The sequence below is a fragment of the Manis pentadactyla genome, chromosome 17, assembly GCF_030020395.1.
Source record: "Manis pentadactyla isolate mManPen7 chromosome 17, mManPen7.hap1, whole genome shotgun sequence".
Lineage (NCBI taxonomy): Eukaryota > Metazoa > Chordata > Mammalia > Pholidota > Manidae > Manis > Manis pentadactyla.
This window is the reverse complement of record NC_080035.1, coordinates 65,773,787-65,793,654: the sequence shown is the minus strand read 5'-3', so window position 1 is coordinate 65,793,654 and position 19,868 is coordinate 65,773,787. Positions and strand designations below refer to the sequence as shown.

At 62.7% G+C, this 19,868-nt stretch overlaps 1 protein-coding gene across 6 annotated transcripts in view; it reads right to left on the bottom strand.

The window, feature by feature from the left end:
* MCF2L (MCF.2 cell line derived transforming sequence like) overlaps window positions 1-19,868 on the bottom strand; it is an 87,122-nt gene that overhangs the window by 61,282 nt on the left and 5,972 nt on the right. Inside the window, exons 1-2 of one of the 6 annotated variants that reach the window (XM_057494653.1) lie at window positions 8,509-8,667; window positions 7,975-8,101 (exon numbers count right to left, since the gene is read on the bottom strand). The exons of 3 other annotated variants lie outside the window; for them this stretch is intronic. Coding sequence is in view for 1 of the 3 variants with exons in the window: in XM_036904769.2 (XP_036760664.1) it covers window positions 15,736-15,826 (91 nt within the window). In the remaining 2 variants the exon portion in view is untranslated. Of the gene's footprint in view, window positions 1-7,974; window positions 8,102-8,508; window positions 8,697-15,735; window positions 16,253-19,868 lie in introns of those variants that run through there. 2 more of the 6 variants (XM_036904769.2, XM_036904774.2) reach the window with 2 other exon arrangements.

The following is a 19,868-nucleotide window of genomic DNA, read 5'->3' as shown; positions in this document are numbered from 1 at the left end:
AGCTTGGCATTACTCCTCCTCCAGGGATGCAAGGAAAGCGGACAAGGCACCAGGCGGTGTCCTCGTGGCAGAGCGGCACCCTCTCCAGCCATAGAGAGACACCTGAAGAGCTTTAGGGTAGACAGCAGGCGCCAAGTCACACGGGACCACAGTGCACCCGGTCAGCCGTGCAACTGCGTGGGAAGTGGGTCCTGCGTTCACAGGTGCCCTTGTTTGCTGAGGCGTTCCCTTCACCAGTCAACCGTCACCGCAGCCCTGGGAGGCAGGGGTCACTGCTCAGGAGAGCCTCCCACAGCAGAAGAGGCCGCATGTGGCTCCCTCCTGCTGCCTTGCCATCTTTCTTCGGCTCCACTCTCGTTACCACCTGGCGGCCACCCCTTAGGTCGTGGTGGTCCTGGGGTTCTGCCTCCGTCCGCGTGTCCTGCAGTCCTGTCCACTCGGCCCTCCTAAACCCAGCACATCATCCCTGCCCCCAGGGTCAGCCTGCTCTCAGGATAAAACAGAGACTTTGTGGGGTGCCATGCAGACCCTCAGGAGCTGGCCAGGCATGTGTCCTCCCAGCCGGCCTTCACCACCCCTGCCTCCATCTCTCCACATCTACAGCCAGCCCTGGCCATGCACCCAGCAACAGGGCCCTCTGAGGTGTGCTGGTGCCTCCCATCCTCAGGCCATGTGCCATCAGGGTGGGGGACCCAAAGGATGGGTGGGCGGCCACCACGCAGAGGGCTTGGTGGGGCAGCTCTCAGCACACGTGCGCACGGTCCATGCACAGGTCCAGGGAGAGCAGACTGTGCTCCCCAGCTTCACCCCAATGCCGCCGGAGCTCACAGGACTTAAGGGAGGACGGGCTCCCCGCAGGCACGCCCGGCGAAGGGCGTCGACCCCGGGCAGCCAGCGTGTCGCCTCCAACAGGCGAAGGCAAGGGTGGGCCACTCAGATCTGCTGGACAGTGCCCAGCACCACGAGCACTGTCCCGTGTTCAATGCCGAGTGAGAAGCCAGGTGGACTTCTGCTCCGGGGGCAGCCGCTCAGACCAGGCATTTCGGATGAGCCATTCCCAGAGCCTCCAGGTCCCTGGGATGACCCGACCGAACAGCCAGAGCGAGGGCTGAACCCACTGAACATAAAAATGTGGACACCGTCTGCTTAGTTTGTAAGAACAACAGATTGGCATTAAAAACAGAAATTTCCTTGACATCAGGGAAAATGGAAACTTGGCAGCTGCATTTCTGCATCACCCGCAGGACTGCAGAAGGAGGTTGGGACTCGGGACCCACTCCCCACACCTCTGTGGGAAACTATGAGGGCTGCCGGGTCACAGGGCGCCCTCTTGAAATGTGCTTCCGTAGAGGAACCAAGAACGAGTTTTGCACCATTAATTAAAAGCATCACATTTACCCTTTCTGCTTATGCATCTGGATCCCTGGGTGGCTTCACGACAAGCAGAGATGCTGCGTGTGGCTCACAGTCACGTGCCTGCAGGTGCATGCGGACGTGCTCCCGACAGGCGCACAGCCCGGCGTACAGACTGCGCATGCCCTCACCCTCCTGTGTCGGTGGCCCCGGCACCACGCTGGCTCCAGACCCCAAGGCTGGGCCAGTCCTGTGGTGTTTTCTTGGAGAGGGTTTTCGGGAGCGCCTGCCGGGTCCCACGGCTGATGGTCTCCTCTGCTCTGCGCGCCCCGCCCTCTGGTCCCTTTGCCTGCCTCCAGCATCCCCACTGGTTTGGAGCCTGGACTGCCCGCTCCTGGGCCCTGCACGCCGGCCCCTCACCCACCGACAGTCCTGAATCACGGATGGGCCGTCAAACCGAAGACAACGTGCCTCTCCTCATCTCCAAACCCACGACGTGCATGCCCTCTAGGCCCAAGGCCACAGCAAGCCTGAGAAGGGCGTACGGACTGGGCTCGCGGGCCTGAAGCTCTTGAGGTCCCGTGGCAAATCCACAGCAGGCTGCCGTGGGGGGCGTGATCTGGGGCACACGGACACGGTGCTGCTGGGGCTGGGCCATCTCTGCAGCATCCCTCCCCTGCACTGGGATCTCCATCATGCCCAGGGCCACTGGCCTGAGCACGCACTCCTTCGACTCTGCTCACCAAGGCTGCCAGACCTGGAGCTCCGCCCGCCCTGTCTGTGGGGTTCCCGTGGCCAAAGGCATGGGGAGGGTGTGGCCGCCATTGTGGAGGGGCTGGCCTCTGCCCACTTCCACATCATTTATGCCATAGGAGCCACAGGCCACATGAGGTCAGGCACCCACAGCCCACACCCGCCGCCCGAGGCAGGGCACCAGCCGCACTCAGGCACCAGCCTGGGATGGAGGGATGTGGCACACGTGGCCACGTCCCCTCCGAGGGTGGGCCGGTTCTCCACCTCAGGAGCCCAGTCAGCTGGGTACCAAGTCACGGGTCACCCCAAGGGTGGAGAGCCAGCATGGGGTCAGCCCTGCAGCCGCCCTGGCCCTGCCCAGCCACCCGCATGCCAGCTCTCGGCCGCTGCCCTCCTCCCAGCTCAGCTGGCTCCACATTTCTTTGCACGTCCCAGGGCCTGGGGCCTTGGGCTGCCAGCAGGGGGGACCAAAGTGGCCAAGGGGACTGTCCCACTTACACACACTTGGTGTCCAGCCCCCACTCTCATTGCTGCTTGTTTTATATGGTGCATAACAAATGTGTGTGAAGTCACATGGGTGCACACTGCTGCCTCCCGAGGGGACAGGAGCAGGCCTGGGCCCTGTGCTGGCCCAGCAATCACCTGATGTTTGGCTGGAACCCCCTGGAGGGGGCTGTGAGCAGGGCCAGCCAGCCGTGGCCTCCTGCTAAACAGGAAGCCTCCGCTTGCCTGACTGGAAAAACAGACGCGGGAGCCGCCAGAGAGCACGGCTGTGTCAACGAGCTTCTCCCTCCAGCGGGCAGGGCCTGGGGCCCAAGTGCTTGTCACAGAGGCATCACCCCCCAGGTGGGGACGGCGCTCCGTCTGTCCTGCACAAGCCATGGCCTGGCGGGCACCTCCTCTGCCAGCAGCCTCACCTCCCAAGCTAACAGCCGGCAGGTGCTGCATGCGGACGCACGAGAAGGCAAACACAGCTGGGGCCTCCGGTGAGGAGGGGGCTGAGGAGACGTGGGCACTGGTGGGGTGCGGCCGAGGCCATCCACAGGGCGCTGTGGGCCAGGGGGACGGGCAGTGGTGACCTATGCTCAGAACACCTGACCTGGGTCTTCCCGCCCCGGGAAGACAGACGGCAGCCCCCTGCTGGAGGGCAGAGAGGGGCTCTGTTGTACCAGGTTTATGTGGAGAGGCGCAGGCACCTTTCTGGGCTGACCACCTGTCTGGGTCTCAGGCTGCGCAGAAGCTCTTGACTCCGGATTCCCAATCTGACCCACAAGCTGGGTCTGTTTCCCCACAGAGAGGTGGGGCGCAAGGTGGCCTCACACTCCAGGGCTCACAAGTGCCACCCTGCTCATGGGAAGGCAGGGACTCACCTGGGGTGGGGCCAGCCAGAGCCAGGTGCCGGCTGTGCTGAGGTCTGAGCGGGAGTTTCGTGGGGGTAACAGGTGGAGCAGCTTGGATTCCAGGGAGGAGGCCTGCTGAGGGCCGAGTGGGCGGGCACGGCAGCTGTGGGTCCTCGGGAGCGGAGAGGCAGCACGCACGGGCCCAGCAGGCAGGCCTGAGCAAGACGGCATGAACACTGGGGGATGACGGGGCAGGTGCTACGGCAGGAAGACCCTGCAGGGGTGGCCTGGGCTTGCTGAAGCTGTTTTCCAAAGTTAAGTTTCTTTTCACGGGAAACATGGAAAATCATAGTCCAAACGGTGCCTGGTCTGCCCGCCCTGGCCCACAGAACGCAGGGCGGGAAGGGCCCAGGGCCACTGGTAACAGCCCAGGGCTGATTGCACTGTGGGTAGTTTAGAAAACGCTCCACAGACAATGTGCTTGATTCGATCACCACATGCCTGTGCTATGGGACACGTCTGAATGGTTCTCAGAGGCTCAGGCCAAACAGGGTCCATAGGAGCCGTATGCTCAGCTGGGAAAGGAGGAGGAGGTATGGCCCTGGGACAGGAGGCTCTGGGGGAGTTGGGTGTGAGCACAGGACACAGCCTGGGCTGTGTGCCAGGCCTGGGGCCCCTGGGGTCCCTTGAGGGGCTGTCCTGGCGTTGTCTGATTCATCTGGGATGCGCCAGAACCCAAGGGCCTTTGGGCCACCACCGTCTGCTGCCCCAGCATCTCCAGCCCAGCTCTATCACCAGCACTCAGAGCATTTCCATGGCTCCCGTCTGCAGAGGGGACACAGGGCCAGGGGGAGCACACAGCCAGGTGTGGCCTCACGTCCCTCCCACAGCCTGCACGGGTGTGGACAGGAGCTCCCTTCCGCAGGTGAACAGGCTACGATCTGAGCCGGGGTGCGCTGGGCCACAGGGTCAGAATCCTCGCCCAGGTCAGCCACCTCCTGCTGTCCCTCCTCGGGTCACAGGACAGAGGGCTGGCTGGCCCCAGGGGGAGCCATTGGCCACAGCCAGCAGTGGCCACAAGGGATGAAGCTAAGATCTTGGCAGCAGAATCTTAGACCAAACAGGGGACTTGAGCTCTGAAATATGGTGCCGTGAGGCTAGTGGTTCCGGGCCTGGCTGCGGCGGGCTCTGTCCTAAGCTTCCCTCTCCCAAGCACACGTGTCACCAGCAGGGACCAGGGAGAGAGCCGAGCGCCGATCCCATCTCAGCAGACACCAGCTCTCGTCTACACAGCGGGTCATGTGGCTGCTCACAGGCCCTAGTGGGTCCAGGACAAACCTGGGCTTGAGGTGCAGCACTTGGGGACACAGGTGGGCCCCAAGCCCAGTGCCAGGTGGCTGGGACACCGTGACTCGTGCAGTGGGGAGAGGAGGCCGGGAAGGCGGCCCTGAGACGGGCGTGCGCACAGTGCCACCGCTCCCACTGATCCGTGTCACGGGTGAGACTGAGCCCCTTGCCCCAGCCACAGCGAGGGAGGGGCCGGCCCTGGACCCCAGCCAGCAGGCTCGGGAGCAGCCTCCGTGGCACGCCAGGGTCCATGCCAGCTGCCCTCGATCTGGTCCTTCTGCTGGACTGCCTGCGGGGGAGGGGGTGTCCTCAAGGAGGGGCAGGCACCCCATAGCATAGGGACCACCCTTCTACTGCCTGACTTTTCCTGCGACCAGGCTGGTGTGGTGGGGTCTCGCTGCAGGGCTGGTCAGCAGGGCCGCGAGGCCGCAGGGCCACTGGTCCCTGACCAGCGGGCTCACCAAGGTAGCTGCCACATCTTAAAATGTCTGAGACACGTTTCCGCCCTCAGACTCACCCAGGGAGCCCCTGAGGGGGCCGTGCCACCTGCCCCCACCCCACAATCCCTGGGACTCTGACCATGCCGGCGGCTCTTGGCGTTCCACACCCTGTGTGCTTGTGCAGGGGCGCTGGTCAGGGAAGGAAGGTGGGGACAGGTGGAGAGGTCTAGGTCTGGGGGTCCGTCTCAGTGTGGGTCTGGGGAGCAGGCGCCTCTCTCCTCGACCCCACGGGCTCCAGAGATTCCTGGATTCCAAAGCAGTGCCCAGAGGACTCTCTGGGGTGCCTGCTGTCGATTCCAGGCTGGGTCAGGATCCCTGCTCTGCGCCGCGTGTTTGCTCGCACGCCCGCCTCCTCGCTGCGCTGCCCCTTGGCTGGCGTTGCCTCGGTCTTCCTTCTCACACCTGATCCGACCTGTGGAGGGCCGCCCCGGTCTCAGCCCAGGCTCTGTCCCTGCGGCTGCTGTTTTAGCAGGACCAGCTCTTTGCTGCTGGGCAGCTGTGTGCGCTCCTGGCCACGCCGGAGCCTCCTGGGGACTGCACCACCCGGGCTACAGGAGAATGTGCCCAGTGATAGGACGTCGGGCCGCCCAGATGGGGACGGCCCCCAGCAGCCCCAGGAAGGGCTGTGGGTGTTCTGGGGGGCCCGGGAAAGGATCCTTCAGATCAGAAATTCTCTAAGCCTCCACTTTTGCCCTCAGATAAATTTGAGATACAAACTAGCTGGAGGTGTAGACGGAGAGCGTCGCATCTGGCTCACAAGGAGGTCTGGCGGGGCCCCCACGTCACCTTCCGCTGGCTCACGACCATCCAACCCTCACCTTCCCAGGACGGGTGCTTCTTTCCAAAGTCTGCCCTCAAGGAATGGAGGCCCAGAGGGAGCAGCTGGAGTGCGTCCCACGCCCAGGGCTGCTCCACAGACAGGAGCCTGGCTACCCGGGGGGGTCACCTGGGCACAGGTAAGTCAGGGCCTGTTCACATTTGGCCTCGTGACCCCAACTCAGGTCCCAGGTTAGGTATCGTCTTGCAACCACACCGGTTCCGGCTAATGGAAAGGAGGTATTTTCCTTGTTTTGAGGAATTATTTTAGATATAAGAAAATTGCTAGGGGTGTCGTGAGAAGAGCTTTTAACATGAAATTGTACTCATGGCCTGAAACCCCATCCACAGGCAGAATGCTGTCAAGTGGGCATGTGGTGGGAGCAGAACAGAGCAAACTGACTTAAAATAAGTCACTTGTAGTAAGTGGAGACAGGAGAGCTCCCTGACTCAGGAACGACAGCACCCTTCACAGAACACAGGGCGCAGCCCGCAATTCCAGGCCCCGCACCCCTGCTGCCTAAAGGGCAAGGCCAGCGATTGCTTCCAAATGCAAATTTCAATTGCATCTAAGCTGATGCATTTAGAAAAACTTTCTCGCCTGACCCATTTACAAATATCTGATAGACTGTTGGACTATTTCCCAATTCCTGATAAAATTTCCAATACATTAATGAAATCATGCAGAAAAACAATCTGCTTTTATTCCTCCACAGCTGAGCGACGCAACCAGAAAATGTGTTTGAAAGGGGTCTGTGTCATTCAGGAAAATACCCTCCAGGTAGGAGAGTCAGATCCACAGTGTGGAATTCCAGAACGGGAGGACAGTGGCCGGCCAGCTTGCCCTGGGCCTGTTCAGGGAAGTCCCGTGTGACCCCCAGGCTGACTGCCAGGGCCAGGCCAGCCTGCTTCCCAGAGCAAACACCAATTCAGAGCCCCGCGGGGCGGAGCGCACCCCGCCCCATGCACAGCAGGTGCAGAGCGGACACCAGGGGTGCGGGTAGCCCTGCCTCCTCTACCACAGGAGGGCTGCCGGGCAGCTTCCCTGTGGGTTCAGGAGGCTCACCCACTGCCCTCTCTCCCCCAGGGCAGCACCCCACAGGGGCTCCCAGCCTGTTGTCCCCGGAGACCCAGGCTGGTCTCTCCCCAGCACCAGGCATGGCACGGCACACCCTGGACACTCTTCCTGCTTGGCCCTCGCAAAGTTAATTTTTCTGAAAATCTGTTCCTGAACGGAGGTCACGGAGAGAGCTCTGAACACCTCTTGCAGGGAATCTTGCAATAAAGGTTTACTTGCCAGAGCAGACACACATCGCATGTTTTGAACTAAACTGCAAGAGGGCACTGTCGGCGCACTGCTCTCGCCCCTGCCAGTCTGGCTGCGTTATTTTGTTTTCAAGACCCTGGGTGCAGGATGAGTTTGTGCCGGTTTCATTTTATTTAACACGCTCTTTACTTCCTGTTCTCAAAAAACCAGACTCTTCTAGAAGCAGAAGCAGTGGTCTCTCTGTCTCAGACAGGCCTGACGCTGTAGTGGTCACGATAGAAACTCCACAACAGGCCTTTAATCTAGTGATACCAACATTTTATGAATCCTAGTGGTCTTCCAGCATAAGACAGTGACAGAAGTTTGTCACTCATGCTGCTTTTAGGGTGGATAAGGTTCCCTGCAAACCTGAACCAGGATACAGATAAATTACCAGGAAGACATTGCCAGCCTTGTGTCTCACACGGAGCCTATGAGCTGAGAAACCACACAGACATCGAGCTCATCTCCTGTTGGATGTACACCCTCCAGGGTCTCCCCAGAGCCAGCCGCCCTTCAGCATGTGCCCCCCACACCTGCAGGAAGGGCCTGCACACACCTGAGAGAGGCTCTATGGGAAAGGTCCCAGGTCCTGCTCCAACACCGGACGCCAGCACGCGGCCTCCCCCGCCGCTCTGCTTCCCTGGTTTAGACTCATTCCTGCGATGGCACAGCTGCACCCCTTTCTGCGAACACGGCAGATAAGGAATGCACGGTGTCACGCACCCTGGGCAGAAGCAGCCACACCCGCACAGCAAACAGCGAGTGCCATCAGATGCCATCTGTTTCCTCTGAATCATGACCCAGGCCGCGCCTGGAGACGGCCGAGCATGCCGCCCTCCGAGGAAGCTCGCACCGTCGGGAAGGCACAAACTGCTCTGAGTGATCGCCTGTGCCCAGCCTGGTGTGTGCTGAGGAGCCAGCAGCCGAACCCCGACAAACCGCGGAATGGTTGGCATCGGGCACCCCCCGGCCCCTCATCAGCATCCTCAGGACCAGCTTGGAAAGGACGGGGCATGCTCGCTGCTGGCAGAGACCCCATGAGCGCCACCCGCATCCGTCTCAGGGGCACATTTGAAACCCCCTTGCGCACCTGTATTTTGACACGGCCTCTGTGTCCAGTCCTCGCAGATACTAGGTGTGACAGCCTCCTCAGGGACACGGGGACGCCGGGCTCGGAGGCTGCCCCTGTGGCCACGCCCCAAGCCCCACTCCTGGCACAGCAGTGCTGTGTTCTGGACCAGGAGGTCCCAGAAGGCCCTTTCACTTCCTGCTTGCCTCACATGGTTCCCCAGTGGCGGGGGGGTGACCCGGCCCCGCTCCCGGCTCAGCTGGATTTCGCTGTCACATGAACAGCAGTTCCGAGGGCACTAGGAGGGGAATTTGGACACTCAGCAGAAGAGGAAAGACTGAGAATCAAAACAGAAACCGCTGCCCAGTACTGACTTCATGGGGCTGCCGTGCCCACCTCCCAGGGCAGGTGGGACCCCGTGTGTTTGGACCAGTATTTCTGGGAAGCACTGGAAACGGGGTTGAAAGACCACCTTGGAAGACGTCATCCACCCAGGCCGATGCATGCCAGAGACCCTGGGTCCCCAGGCTGCCGGCCCCCGGCTGGTGGCCTCACGGCCACCTGCTGTTCCCACAGCCCCCCAGGAAGGAAGGTACTGCAGCCCAGAGAGGCCGATGGGTCAGAGCGACCCCGCCAAGCACCTGCACGTCCACACCCCATGAGGCCAGGAGGCCCAGCCCGACTCCGCCGTCTGCATCTAGAGGATCTCTCTGGTCTTGGTCTCCAGGACCAGCTCTCAGGGCTCCCACGTGTGCAGACGAGACCGATAGGAGGAAGGGCCTTTCCTGCGGCCCCACAGCTGATTTTCTTGGCAAAATACAGACTGAGATGCTGGCCACAGTGGCTCCTTCCACTGGTGGAGACGCTTCGTCAGGGCCAGGGTGGGGCGTGTGTATGGCTGGGCCGCAGACGGGCGCTGCTTCTATGTGGTGGTGGGCTGGCACCTTTCCCCAGACAAGGGTCCCATCCAGAAATACGCTGGCCCCAGCAAAGCGCCCTGGAGAGGGTGGTCAGCACGCCTTTCCAGGGGCCTGTGTCCTCACACGCTTCTCCCATGCCCTGACTTTCCCTGGGAGGCCCTCGCCGGTGGGGGTCTCGCCAGCCCCCTCCCAGGAAGGAAGAGGCGGGACATGGCCCAGGACCCTGTCTGAGCGGCGGCCTTGGCCTCCCGACTTACCGGAGCTGCGCAGCCCTGAGCCGCCAGCCCATGAGAGGCCCTTGGGGTGCGCTGCCTGCCAGGCTCTGTGGTCTGACCTGCCCCGTCCCATCACTGACATCAGAATCCAACCCCACGGCAGCCTCGCTCCCCTGCAGGCGGAAGCACGTGGCTGTTTTACAGACAGACCGAGGCAGCCGTGGGCCCCATGGGCTCCCTTGCCTGGCGCTCAGAGGCCCACTCACTGTGACCTACTCAGTTCTTCAGAGGCTTCGGAACCATGGGATTCCAAGAATCCCGGCTGCCACCCAGCCATCCTGGCCCCCTCCCCACCCCAGGCCCTCAGGCGGGCCCCACTGCCCAGCCCTGCCTGCTTCCTGGCCTCTGCTGTCCACACGCCCATCCTGGCATCCGGAGTCACCACGGTGACAGCAGCGGCTGGGCACCTGGCCAGCCCGCGGTCCACGCAAGCCCAAGCCGCACTCTCAAACCCAGCGCCCACACCACGTGCCCTGTCATGGAAGGTCACTCCTGACGACTGTCCAGGACAAACGATGCTTTTCTGACCCCCGCCCATCTGCAGGATGGGGGATGTTCAGCTGGGCAGGGGGCAGAGCTTGGCGATGGCAAACCTGATCTGAAGATGGGAGTGTGGAGCCAGGCAGCGTCCCGGGAAACATGCAAGGCTCCCGTCTTCACGGTGTCCTCCCCGCCAGGACTGGGTCCTGGTCGCCGCGCGGGCAGTGTCCTCACCACAGGGAAGACGGGACGGCCAGTGGGGGGGGCAGCATCCCTCGCCGCAGACCAGGAGGCTTTCTGAATCCAAGCTGAATGAAGAGGCGTACTTCCCAGACTGGCTCACCTGTGCGGCCCCAGGCTCTGCCCAGACGGGCTGCGGTTTGCAGCTCCCTGGAAAGGCGACTGAGGAAGACGCTTTGTGTCACTGACTCTACACATGGTGGACCTCAATGTGCGAGGCAGCTGACCTTCACATGAGTCACTCAGTGCGCCCCATCAGGGGGTGGCCAGCACCACGGGGCTAATGGCTCTTGCTCTGTTCAGCGTTTCACACGTGCCCTTCCCTGTGGAGCGCCCTCCGAACGAGGTCCGGCTGCAGCTCTCGGGCTCTGGCTAGCATGGAGGGGATGCTCATGTCCACAGGAAGGCGTGTGCTTTTGGTAGCTGAAGACGTGACTCGGTCGTCCAGGGGTAAGTGGGTGGAAGGCTCATTTTCTCATAATCCCCCTTCCCCGAGCTGCTCCGAACTCCAAGGGACAAAGCCACATGTGACTTGGAAGACTTCCCCCCTTGCCAGCACAAGAGTCCCGTGAGGACCCTCTTCCCATGGCACAGCCACTTGCCTACTGGGACGAGGCCGCCCTGGCCACTCCGACACGCCTCCTGCGAGTGACCCTGCGAGCCCCAAGGTCTGCAGAGGGCAGCCAGGGGCACCGCTCAGAATGAAGGTAGTAGCCCTGCATTTCTGTCCCGGAGACCCAGACAGCCTGTCTGTCACCCGTGGCCGATGAGCACACGGGGAGGCACTGTCCCCGGTGTTGAGTCTGCTGCCCCCGTGGTTACCCATTAGCCTCCCTCCACTGAACTTTGCTCCCTAAAATCTGTGTGCGAACCAGCTGGCTTTTCATTTCCGTCTCCCCGTGCACTGGGACGAAGCACTGAAAGGTGGTTCCTCCCCTGTAGGCCAGCATCTGCCCACTCCACCCTCATGTTTGCACAGACTCCAGGCCCCGAAGGAGAAGGGACGTCCGGCCCACCCTGGCCTCCTTCAAGGCCCAGGGGACGCCCTGCCGGTGTGACCTCCATGTGCTTCTAAGGAGGCATTCAGAGCTCGAGTGCAGCCGGGGCTCCACAGTGCCTGGGAGAAACGCGGCTCGCTGGACACGTTAAAAGGACAATGGCCTCCAGAGCAACTCCACTGCGTCACCTCCACCCATCCCATAGAGTCCAACGCTCCAGACACAGGCGGCAATTTTCAAGAACAAACAGAGGTGGAGGCTGTATTTGTTTAAAGGAAGGTGACCAGAGCAGAGACAGGTGGCCCTGTTCCAACGCCCCTCCTGTCTCTGCAGCTTCTCAGTCAAGGCCTGGGGCAGCTGGTACCCTCTCCCTGGGTGTCTGTGTGGCTCTAACAGGCCTGGGGAGGAAAGCATGTGCCCCACCTTGTGCCCTGTCTTGGAGCCCAGAGAATTCCTGAGCCACCCTGTCGCCCACCACAGATGGCTTGCCCTGTTCCCCAGGGTAGGGACTCCACAAGCAGGGGAAAGATTTTCCCCAATTCCCTGTCTGAGAGCAAGGCTGTGGGCAGAGTCCACAGACCCCGACCAGCAGGTGCCCAGCCAGACTCTCTGTTCTCATGGAGACCAAGCTGCTGAGACAACGGGGCCTGGAGGTGGGGAGCCACGGGTGGGTGGGCCTGCACCCCACAGCCCCTCGGGGCTGAGACCCCACAAGGACCCAGATGCCTCAGGCCCCCAGCTCTGTCCTGGGCCAAGCTGTCCCCCTGCGGGCTGGGCTAAATAGGGAGTTTGGGGGAGGAGGTCAGAAGCAGTGACTTCAACCGTGTTTCCAGAAATTACCAGATTTCTTCAGAGCATGACAAGTTTGACCATAAGGAAATACCTTCTCCTCTGAGTGAGCACACTTTAAATAAAACAGCACATTTTCTTCTTGTCTTTATGGGTCTCACCAGATCCCATCTGGGTGTTCGTGTTCCCCAAAGGCAGCAAGAACCACGTCAGGGAGGCGGTCCTGTGACGCCCGCAGACGTGAAGGCCACGGTGGGCACCACTCGGCAGGGCCAGTGCCGCGTCTCCCCACGTGCTCGTGCTCTCCTGCAGCTGCTTTAAGGAGGCGTGGAGCCCTTCCTCGGCCTCCAAGGCCCCGGGGCACACCAGCCCCACAGCCCACCATCTGGCACCCAAAGCAGGCCACATGCTGCTCCGTTTGGCTGGGTGCGGCCTCCCGTCCCAAGGAGACGGTCTCCCTGCGGCCGATCCCCACCTTCAGCACCTGCTCTCTAGGAACAGGTGGAGGATCCCAAGCCGACGCTGGAGCCATGCTGCCGTTTTGGCCTCCTTTGGAAAGGGCCTCACAAAATTGTTGTGTTTTCAACATTTTTAGGAGCACTAACTTTCTAAGAGGAAGGAAGCGTCCCAAAAAAGTCACCATTAAGTGTCTAATGCTCTCACTGCGCACAGTGGGGCTTCCTCCAGAGTTCCTACCAGAAGAACCTTTGTTTTTGGCATGGGACCTTGTGTCCAAACACTTCCCCTTTTTACATTTGCTACCAGGAAGCTCAAAGGGATCTTCTCTGCTCACATACAGTCATCAGCCCACCCAGGTGCTTCTTTTAATTAATTCTGCTCCTGTTTAAAATCATCCATGCCAACCTAAAACATGTTTCTATAAAGATAAAATTTCAATTCTAAGTAGCACAACAGTTTTCTTGGCTTGTGTCCCAGAGCAGAGCACAGGGTGAAGGCCCTCCCTGAGTGATGGAGCGCCTGCTGCTCCGTCACAGGACAGCCAGTTGTTTCTGACGTGGCAACTCCTTGCAGAAGAGAGCAGGCAGGGCTTTCAAGAGTCGTCTCTGACTCCCACCTGCTTCATGTGCCACGCCCACCCCTGGCTGTCCAAGAGAAGTCCTGCCTCACAGCCTGGAGGCTGGCGGGGGACAGAGGGGGGAGGCCGGGGGAGGATAGAGGAGGGGTGAGGCCGGGGGTGACAGAGGAGGGAGGCCGGGAGGGACAGAGGGGAGAGGCTGGGGGAGGATAGAGGAGGGGTGAGGCCGGGGGTGACAGAGGAGGGAGGCCGGGAGGGACAGAGGGGAGAGGCTGGGGGGGACAGAGGGGGGAGGCCGGGGTGGGACAGAGGAGGGAGGCTGGGGGGGACAGAGGGGAGAGGCTGGGGCGGGACAGAGGTGGGAGGCCGGGGGGGGACAGAGGAGGGAGGCCGGGAGGGACAGAGGGGAGAGGCCGGGGGGGGACAGAGGGGGGAGGCCGGGGGGGACAGAGGAGGGAGGCCGGGGGGGGGACAGAGGAGGGAGGCCGGGGGGGACAGAGGGGAGAGGCTGGGGGGGACAGAGGGGGGAGGCCGGGGGGGACAGAGGAGGGAGGCCGGGGGGGGACAGAGGAGGGAGGCCGGGGGGGACAGAGGGGAGAGGCTGGGGGGGACAGAGGGGGGAGGCCAGGGTGGGACAGAGGAGGGAGGCCGGGGAGGACAGAGGGGGGAGGCCGGGGGGGGACAGAGGAGGGAGGCCGGGGGGGACAGAGGGGGGAGGCCGGGGGGGACAGAGGAGGGAGGCCGGGGGGGACAGAGGGGAGAGGCTGGGGTGGGACAGAGGAGGGAGGCCGGGGAGGACAGAGGGGGGAGGCCGGGGGGGGACAGAGGAGGGAGGCCGGGGGGGACAGAGGGGGGAGGCCGGGGTGGGACAGAGGAGGGAGGCTGGGGTGGGACAGAGGGGTGAGGCTGGGGGTGACAGAGAAGGGAGGTCGGGGGACAGAGGAGGGAGGTCGGGGGGGGACAGAGGAGGGAGGTTGGTGGGGGACAGAGGAGGGAGGCTGGGGGGACAGAGGAGGGAGGCCGGGGGAGACAGAGGAGGGAGGCCGGGGGGGGACAGAGGAGGGAGGCCGGGGGGGACAGAGGGGGGAGGCCGGGGGGGACAGAGGAGGGAGGCCAGGGGGGGCAGAGCCTCCATGAACAGGGCCTCCCATGCCCACAGGCACTCAGCTGTCAGGGCCAACGTAAGGCTGACAGGCAGAACCGCGGGGCTGGGATCTCAGTGGTGCTAATGGTGGAGAAAGGCCGCCGGGTGTGGGGCCCCCTCCCTCCGCTCAGCAGCCCCCAGCTCTCATTTCATGCCAGGAGGACCCACTTCATAGCGGGGGACACCCTGGACACCCCTGGACACAACCGCATGGCTGCCAAGCAGGGACAGGCCCAAGCCTGCGTTGCCCTCCCACGTGGGGCCTGCGGGCATCAGGGCAATTCGGTCCCTTGGGAGTGGGGGCCGTGGTGCCACCAGCAGGGCCAGAGCACAGAGCCCCCATGGCCGGGGCGCCAGGTCAGACACTTGGGGACCCACGCGTGCTGAGTGCCCTCCTCATGGCTGCCTCGGAGGAGGATGGGAGTCACACAGTGGGCATGCCCCCCCGTGTGTACCAGGCAGGGTGCACACGCCGCCCCTCAGAACGACCCCATGCACGCCATGTTTGGGCAGAAGTCTGGGGACTCGGCAAGAAGGTTGTGATCCTGTCACCCTGACCCTGTGTCGTTTGCATGGACGCAGCTGAGCCCAGAACGAGAGCCTGGGGGCAGCAGCCGGGCTGTCAGTGTGGGCCTGTCCCGCCCCAAAGGGGCCCCTGCCGCCCACTCAGCCCTGCCCAGGCGCTGGTGGAGGCTGCTGTCCCTGGGCAGGGGAGGTCCGCACGGGTTTTCTGGGCCTGGGGCTCTGCGTGTCCTCTCCCAGGTGCGCACTGGCCGGCGCCAGCCCGGCAGCTCACCACTCCCAAACCGCAGCAAGGCGTGGGGCTCGTGTGGCATTCAGGGGGTCTGTCCAGGACCACACTCGCGCCCCCCACAGCCCAGCGCCTGCCCGAGGCCACAGCGGCACGGTGGACCTCCCTCCGGGCCCCCGGGGAGGGTGGGGGTGCGGCCAGGCTCTTCCCCTCCTCCCCACCTGTGGCGCACCCTCCCTCCTCCGGACATGGTTTGTAAAGCAGTGGGGACTCTGGGCTTTAAACCTCGCCTCGCGGCTGAGCCGACGCTGCAGGCGTCCTGCCCTTACAGCAGGAGCAGCGACCAGTGAAGCCGGCCCTGCTGGGGCCCCCCGTGGGGCCCCCGCGCAAGGAGGGTGCAGCACACAGGTGCTCCTGGAGGGGCCCTGGCAGCTCTCCCGCCGGCCCGAGGTGACTGAGACCAGAAGGCAAAGGAAGCCAAATAAAACGAGACCCTTTAAAGGCGTCACAAGGGGCACCCACTTTCTCGTGAAAGAAGCACACAGGGAGGCGCCACCCCTAAGGGTACCCTGCACCCACCCCCATGGCCCACCGGCGCCCCCGGCCCCACCTCACCTGGCTGTGGGTGCCCCGAGGCCCCCCGGCACCCCCGGGGCAGCAGCCAGAGCCAGCAGGGGGCTCCCCGTGACGCCGCCTTCTCAGCCATCTTGTCCGTGTCCCACGCGGCCGCGCAGCGCGGGCTGGGGTCTCCGGGGTGGGCCCACGCGAGAGTCCAGAGCCGCCTGCAGCTCCCTGCCGGGCAGCCGAAGGCCAGCAGGCCCAGCAGAGGGGCAGGGCGGCCGGGTGCGCACCGGGCCGGGCTCACGACCGCTGTGCCCTGGCCTGCAGAGTCCGAGCAACAGCAACAGCCTCTCTGGCAGCTCAGAACCGCCCTCGCCCGGGCTGCCTCCTGCCACCCACGCGTGAGGGCCACACGGCGGACACGGACGCGGCCCTCGCCTGCCCCCACGCCGCCGATCTGCGCGCACGTCCCGGGTGTGCTCCCTTAGGAAGGGTGCTTGTGCTGGCCGGGGCTCCCCGTGCCAGGGCGCTGCTCCCACTGCCCAAGCCGAACACCTTCTGAGCTCAGGAAGCCCAGAGTTCACACAAACAACTTCAAGGCAGGAGGAAGGGAGGGGCCGCATCCAGGCTTTCTTGAAATAAACTGGGAGTTCCGCAGACTGTTGCTCCCGTCTGCGTCCCGCTCAGAAGGAAACGACAACACTGCTTTGCTTGGCAAGCGACACTCTCCACAGTGAGACGCAGCCCCCACCCTGGTGGCCCGACCCTGGCGCCCACCCGCTCTGAGGGGGGTGAACGGCCAGCGTCCACTGTGTCCTGGGAGGCGCAGGGCATGCCCGGGTGTCCCCGATCCTGACACCCACGTGCAGGCAGCCCATTTCAGGGCCATTTTAGGCATGTTAACAGGCTCTGGGGACTTAGTGCATCTCACAGAATGAAACAGGGCAGAGGGTCAGTGCCTCGGTCTGTCTGAACGACCACCTTTCCCCGCCGTCCCTGGGGCCCTTTCATCAGCCAGCACTATTAGAGGAGACACCTCTGGTCTGCAGCAAGGTAACGTGTGTATTTAATTTCAGTGGCTGCATGCACACCCCTGGTCGCCTTGCGCTGAGGGGACCCCGCCATCCCAATGTGTCCTTGCCAGGGATTGTGAGGTGGAGGGGACCGTCCAGTCAGGGAATGCAGTGTCCATATTCAGTATTCTGCAACACATGACTCCGACCGGCACAGTCCTTGGTCACATGCAGGTTTGCACCTCTGAGCACTAAAGGTGCCCAGAGCATGAGAGAGGGCAGGGGAGCAGCTTCTGGTGCCCACGCCTTCCACGACCAATGGGGCTGGCACCTGTGTGGAGCAGGTGGCACCGGGGCCACTGGGGATGCAGGGAGTGACCCTGGCGTCCTGCAGCACCGCGCTGGAAGAAGACACAGAGGAAGGCAGCGTGGCGCCGTGGGAACCTGGTGAGCAGCCAAGCTCCCTGCACCCAGGAGCAAAGCAGGGCCCCCACCAAGCCGCAAAGCGCCAGCAGCTGGGCAGCACCTTCACGCAGCTTCCAAGCTGGGGCCCATCCCGGCACAATCGGGAGGAAGCAGATGGCGTTTAATGTGGCCCAGCCAGGACGCGGGTCTCTTCCTGTGACCCGGAGCCGGGCCGTCCACCACCAGCCTGCGCGCCTCGGGAAGGACGCGCGGAAACACAGCTGCTGGGTGCCCACGGGAGTGGCCCGCCACTCAGGGCTGTAATCAGTGAGCTGCCGGCCTGCGGTGTTCGGAGGGGGGCACGGAATTTCTCTCCCTGCATCTGTCACCCATGTAAGCTTTACGACACGTACAGAATTCGTGAGAATTTGGCAATTGGGGGCAATGCCAGGAGCAGGTGGTCAGTCAGGCCGCACGTGAGTGCGTGCGGTGTAGGAATCCATGTGCTCTTTCTTTCAAGTGGGCCCAGGTTCATCCCATTTCTCCTAAATAACTATGTTTCAAAGGTGTTACGACTGAGAGCGTTCCCAAAGCTCGGTTCCGAGGCAGGGCCTGCCCGCTACGGGGCGGTTTCTTCTGCTGCTCATTTGCAGCCTTTCGGTTTGGTGAACTTGGGAAACAACAGGACTTTCGGAGCAGTCGGCAGGCATCGCCCTCTCTGAGCGCCCCGACAGCTCCCCGAGAAGAGCGCAGAACACCGCGCCCTCCTCTCAGGTCGCCGGCCCGCCCAGTGCTGAACGCGGCGTGGGACGCGGGAGGGACCAGCACAACCTTCGAGGGCTGGACCGACTCCTTTTGGCCCCAAGAGTGTATTTTATACCACTTGGCCTGTTTTATATAACAAACTACTGTTAGGAAATTCATATCAATAAGTGGCACGATCTTTGGCAGTGCTGCCGTGCCTGGTGCTGGCACCCCACCCAGTGCGCACAGGTGACTCACTCTGGGTACTCTCCCCCATCTGGCAGCACCGGGGCCCACAGGCTGCACAGCCCGACGACCTCCTGCTGCCCAGCCCCTGCCCCCGGCCCTGCTCTCGGCAGCACCCCGCACCCCCACCCAATGACTCTGGAAAGCCCACTGCCAGTCCTGCCTAAACTGATGGGCATTTAACAGGAGACATCAAGTGGGGAGCAGGTGGCGAGGGGTGGACGCAGAGGCGGCCTCCTCCTGCAGCGGGGCTGCCTCGGTGCCCCGAAGCTGCAGCCTGGGGACTACAAGAGGCAAGTGTACCTCCTTCTGAAACTGTGGATGAGGTGCAGCACCCGCCTGAGCAGAGCTGAGGTTTGGAAGACTTTCACCAAAGTATTTTTTCCTAATTTTTCCTAATTGTTGTTAGTTGTAACCAAAGAAGAGTGTCTAGAATCCTGGTCTTTATATGTACTAGTCCCGAAAAGCCTCGCTCTGGGGTGAGTTCTCTTATTCAGCTGGTGCAGAGACAGCACCAAAGGTCCCCCACCAGGAGCGAAGGAGCCGCTAAGAACGCAGCCTCCCACCACGCCCCGGCCATGGACCTCCACCCTGAGCGGCCTGTAGGCTCACACCACGGGCCCCAGGGGAGGGTCTCGAGAGCCTAGAACAGGTCTTTATTCTTAGGGAACCCCAACATATTTGGGGGCCCAAAGCTCATCTTGGTGTGATGAGCAAACGACAAGCACAGCACAGAAGGAAATGCTACACGCCGCTGCCTGGAAGAGGGTACGGCTGGAGGGCTGGCCCGGAGCAGGGAGCAGAGGGGGCAAGGACACGGGCATGACTACCACCTGGAGATGCTGGACCGGGCAGGTGGGGCACCGGCTGCCCAGGCACCCATTCTTGCTGTGCTGGCTCAGCCCCCAGCCTGCTGCATGCTAGGTCCCGTCCCAGCCACACTCGGCCTTCCCGGGGTGCTGAGGCCAGAGAGTGGTGCGCAGCCTGGGTGATGGGGTGACGGCAGGTGGGCCCGCACAGGGCTCTGCCCTTCCCTCGTCGCCCACGTCCAGCTAGCCTGCCCTGCCTTCAGAGCATGCCCAGCACCCCACTGCCTACACTGCTTGCCACCTTCATGGCCACCACCCAAGGTCCCTACCAGACGGGGCCAGACAACGGCTCTGTCACACAGCAACCTCTGCCTTCTCAACAAGCGGCCAGATGAGCCTTTCAAAACCTCCGTGACATCGGGTCACAACTCTGCGTAAGTGTCTCAAAAGCCTCCAGCTTCCCTAAGTCCACTGATGCTGCAGCGTGGCCCACAGTCGTGCAGAATCTGGCTGCTGGGCACTCGATTGTAAACGGAGAAGTTTCAACCCCCAGTTCCTGAGAACGTGACTGCAGTTGGAGATGGGATCTTGAAAGACATAATTAAGGTAAAAAGGGTCATTAGGGCTGACCCTGATCCAATCTGACTCATGCCCTTCTAGTTAGAGGGGATCAGGCACAGGCACGTGCAGAGGGCCAACCGCGTGAGGACACGGGGAGGAGGGCGTCTGCACGCCAAGGGGAGAGGCTCAGGGGACCCAGCCCCGCTCACACCTTCACCTCAGACCTCCTGCCCCTGGGACTGCGAGGCACCCACGCCCACTGTTTGAGCTGCCCGGCTGCAGGGTTTGTCACGGTGGCCACAGTGGACAAGTGCCCTGGCCCAAACCCGTGGGCTTTCATGCCCTGCTACCCACCCAGCCACATGGGCCTCCTTCTGTTCCACTTTCACACACCAGGGGCTTCCAGACT